The sequence below is a fragment of the Apaloderma vittatum genome, unplaced genomic scaffold (assembly GCF_000703405.1).
Source record: "Apaloderma vittatum isolate BGI_N311 unplaced genomic scaffold, ASM70340v1 scaffold33246, whole genome shotgun sequence".
Lineage (NCBI taxonomy): Eukaryota > Metazoa > Chordata > Aves > Trogoniformes > Trogonidae > Apaloderma > Apaloderma vittatum.
Genome location: NW_009723930.1, coordinates 5,321 through 9,667, shown reverse-complemented (window position 1 = coordinate 9,667; position 4,347 = coordinate 5,321). Strand labels below are relative to the sequence as shown.

Sequence of the window (4,347 nt, the reverse complement as noted above, 5' to 3'; positions counted from 1 at the left end):
AAAGGGAGGGGAAGGCTGGGACCATTCCCAGCCCCGGAGCAAGAGGGATGCTCCTGCCTGCACCCCGAGACACCCCTGTGGGTGAGCCCCTGCAGTCCTTGACCCCCAACACCGCCCCTTCCTGCCCCTGCAGTCTGTGACCCCCAACATCACCCTTTCCTCCTCCTCCAGCTTGCCGGTGGCTCCTCAGTGACTGAGAAGGATCAAGGACCTGCTGGTGGCCCAGGAAAAGACGCAACAGTGACAGGTCAGTGTGGTGGCTCTTGGCTTTGAGTGTTGATGCCCAGCACCCTTGGGTGTCATCGCTCCATCCTTCCAAACTTCACAGAGACTGAGGAGCAGGGCGAAGCGTATAAGGAAATAGGTCCTTTGCTCTAGAAATGTGGCTTTTCCTGGGGATTTCCTGACTGATGCAAGACGGGGCATGAGAAAAACCTCGGCTTTGAGCCCAAGGCACTACTGGAAAGAGGCTGTCCCGCTAAGAAGGGACGTTGTTTTGAATTTGGGTTGGGTCTTTTTGGGTCCATCAAGATATTTGGCTCTTGGGTAGGCTGGGGAGTGCAGGTGGAGCTGGAGCGATGCCGGTGGTCTTGCACCGCAGGGAGAAGGTGGGGAGGCTCCAGGAAGCAGCCGGAACACTGCGGGCATCCAGCACCCATCCTGACCGTGCTGCACCCACCGAGGAGCTGGTGGCACCACCATGTCCCAGGCAGAAGGTATGGCTGAGCCCTCGGTCTGTCCTGGGGGAGGCACAGGCTTTGCACAGGGATCCCAATGCACAAATTCCATCCTATGGCCCTGTTTCCCTTGGATTTTTGATCTTAAAAGCACCTTTCAACCCAAACCTTGAATTGCAAGGTGCTGGGCTGCTCCAGGAGCTCCTGGGGCAGAAGTCCCTGTCCCCAGGTCCCATCTGCACCATGGAGGGAGGGCAGTCAGAGCTGGGTGGAGCTGGGGGGTGGGCACAGAAATAAGCACTTGTTCCCAAAGGGTGAGGGATTCACGTGTGGACCACCCTGCTCCATCCCTCCCAGGAGGTGAAGAGCCCTTTGAATACTGCAACGTGGTCATCAACAGCCAGGAGAAGGTTTTGGATGTCTACACGCAGCTGGAGAAGTTGGGAGAGTAAGTGGGGGCCCTATGTTCCCACCACTTGGGGATGGTCCGTGGTGTCCATGTGCAGCCCTGGGTGGGATGCAGGCTGGTGGTGATGGCTCTTCTATCCCTCGCCCCGCTGCAGGGGAAAATTCGGGACGGTGTACCGGCTGCAGGAAAAAGCCACCGGCAAAATTCGGGCTGGGAAATATTTCCGGACGCGGACAGCTAAGGAGAAGCAGGCGGCTCAGGCTGAGGTGGAACTCATGAACCTGCTGCATCACCCGCGCCTCGTGCAGTGCCTCGCCGCCTTCCAGGGCCCTGCCGAGCTGGTGATGGTGATGGAGTAGTGAGTGTCGGGGACAGGGTCAAGTTTGGGAGATGGTGGGGACAGTGCTGGGCTCTGCCAGGGAGAAGAATGTTGAGGGTGGGGAGAGGTCCCTGCACCACAGGGTACTCGCCTGGGGTGTAGGATGGGTGAGGAACCTGCAGGCCCTGGAGATCTGGGGGGTGAGGATCTCCCAGAGCACTGAGTCTGGGTTCCCCAGTGGACCTTCTGTTTCTTGGGGCTAATAGATCTTGAGGGGCTCCCCAGCACCTTCTCCTTGCCCAGTGTGGCAGGCAGGGAGGGATCCTTGCACCATGGTGTGCTGGCAGGGGGTGTAGAATGGATGGGGAACCTGCACACCCTGGAGACATGGATGGGGAAATGCTCCCGGAGCACAGAGTCTGGGTTCCCCAGTGGGACTTGTCCTCCTTGGGGCTGGTAGACCTCGATGGTGTCTCCAGCACCTTGTCCTTCCCCCAGCGTGGCGGGTGGGGAGCTCTTTGAGCGCATTGTGGATGACGACTTTGAGCACACGGAGCCCAGCAGCGTCCAGTACATGCGGCAGATCCTGGAGGGGCTGCGCTTCATGCATGGCCAGGCCGTCGTCCACCTTGATCTTAAACCCGAGAACATCGTCTGCGTCAGCCCCAGCAGCCACTGGCTCAAGATCATTGACTTTGGCTTGGCGCGGAAGCTGGGGGAGCAAGAATGGGGGTCCTGGGGCATCGAGGCAGGGACTGTCACCATCACAGGGACCTGAGCTAGCCGGGCACATCAGCAAGGAGCTTGGCATCCTCCTGCCTGGTCCTCTGGGAGAGGCCCCACACCAGGGCCCTTCCTGGTGACCATAAGGTGCTCTTAGGAAACCCGAGTGTCCCTGGCCCTCACTCCGTGGTGGAGAACCCCAAGACCCATGTGCCTGTGGGTGTCTGGCACCCAGGGGTGCTCTAAGAGAGCACCAAGACCTGTGATGGACCCTGGAGGGGGGCAGCTCCATCTGAAAGCGGGGTCTCGCCCACCCAACATGTGCTGGTGTTCAGCTGGGCTTCCCAGTTGGACGCCTGCCCCGTGCATCTTCTCTGCAGCTCCAGACACCCCCGTGAAGGTGTTGCACGGCACTCCTGAGTTCATGGCTCCAGAAGTGGTCGCTTTTGAGCCCGTGGGCTTCTCCACGGACATGTGGAGTGTTGGTGTCATCTGCTACATCCTGTGAGTGGCATCCTGGGGACAGCAGGTGGGGCTGGAGTGGGCTGAGCTGTCACTGATGTCCTTGCATCATTTCTCCAGGCTGAGCGGGGAGTCGCCCTTCCAGGGGGACAATGACATGGAGACACTGAGCAACATCACAGCTGCCCAGTGGGACTTCGAGGAGGAGACCTTCTCGGAGATCTCACAGCACGCCAAGGACTTCATCAGCCAACTGCTGCAGAAGGAACCTCGGTAAGACCTGAAAGTGGCTTTGGGGTGCTGGGCTGGGTTTTGGGGTGCCAAACGGTTGGGCAAGGGAAAGCACTGAATTTGGTTGGTGGAGGGGACGCTTCCCTGGGCTGTGTCAGCAGCTGAGGATCTGATGGTGGAGAAGCCCTCCCTGACCCCCCCTGCCTGTCCCCAGCCGCCGCCTGTCCAGCGAGGGGGCTCTGGGGCACCCCTGGCTGCAGCAGCCCCAGCCCAGCAGCACTAAGTCCCTGTCGAAGGAGAGGATGAAGCAGTTCCTGACACGTCGGAAGTGGCAGGTACCTGGTGGCTGATGAGCACGTGGGTGTGGGGATGGCTCTGGTAGGGCTCAGTGCTCCTTTTCTCTTCGCGCCAGAAAACAGGCAAAGCCCTGCTGGCCCTCAACAGGCTGACCTTGCTGTCCCAGACCCCAGAGAAGAAAGCATCGGAGGCTCAGGATGAGGAAGGTGATGGCCCCTGAAGCATCATCCCTAATGCACCTCACCTCTCTGCCATCCCCAGCTCCCGCTCCTGGGCAGCTTTCCCAATCTTTGCTCCAACCTGCCCTGGTGCCACCAAACACCCAGACATGTCCTCACTGTGGCTTTTCTGCTCTGGGCCACCTTCAGTGCTCCAGAGTCCTCTCCATCTTCTTCCCTGAGGGGCCATCTTTGCAGCCTTGGAAGGGGCTCATCCTGCTCTGCAGGGCTGGGACCTGTGTGTGATCGAGATATCTGGGATCCAGAGTTTGATCCCCCTGGTCTCTCCATTCATCTGCCCCCAGACCTGGCCTGCAGCCTGGAGGAGGATGAGGAGCAAGCCTCTGGCTCTCTGCCCCAACGAGGTCCCAGCTTCTCAGAGCTGTTGACAGACCAAGAGGAGGTGGAAGGTGGGAGAGCAGCGTCGGTGTGGCCACGATGCCCTAGCCCTGGAGCATCCGAGAGAGCAATGAGGAGGGATGGGGATGAGACCTCCTCCAGCTGGTCACACCATGACCTGGCCAGCTTGGAGTAGACTCCGAGCCCAGATCTCCTCTGGGGTCCCAAGGTGTCCTTGTGCTGGTGGGACAACCACACCTGCTGTCCCCAGCAAGGAACTGGTAGTCCTGGCTGTGGGGTCACCCAAATTTGAGCTGTCGCCAATAAATCACCAAGGGTCTCTGCACTACCTGTGCTTCTCCTTTTTTTTCCCCTACAAAAAAAATCCCTGGGAGGGGTAGAAAAGAGCTGCTGAAGCTGTGCCTGCCCTTTGGGAGCTGGCACTAGGGTCTTCCCCTCAACCTGGGCCACCATCCTTGTCTTCTCCAGCAGAGATGCTGGCTCTAGGGACAGAGTCTGAGTGAGGACATCTCTAGCAGCAGCTCCTGGTGTCCCTTTTTGAAGGATCTTCCCTCATCATCAAGGTGAGGGGGTTGGTATCATGTCCTGAGCCCTGGCAACTCTGGTCTCCCTGTTTCTAGTACCAGCAGGGCTGGAGGGAGCCCAAAAACT

The 4,347-nt window shown here is 59.3% G+C and overlaps 1 protein-coding gene across 1 annotated transcript; it reads left to right on the top strand.

Moving 5' to 3' along the window:
* Positions 1-700: 700 nt before the first annotated feature.
* LOC104269714 (myosin light chain kinase, smooth muscle-like) lies at positions 701-3,746 on the top strand (the record flags this gene model as incomplete). Its single annotated transcript, XM_009872298.1, has 9 exons — positions 701-716; positions 1,035-1,125; positions 1,241-1,444; positions 1,904-2,131; positions 2,519-2,632; positions 2,711-2,863; positions 3,036-3,156; positions 3,234-3,324; positions 3,642-3,746. Coding segments are annotated over exons 1-9 (1,123 nt in total), but the record flags the coding sequence as incomplete, so codon positions are not given.
* Between the last annotated feature and the right edge of the window lie 601 nt (positions 3,747-4,347).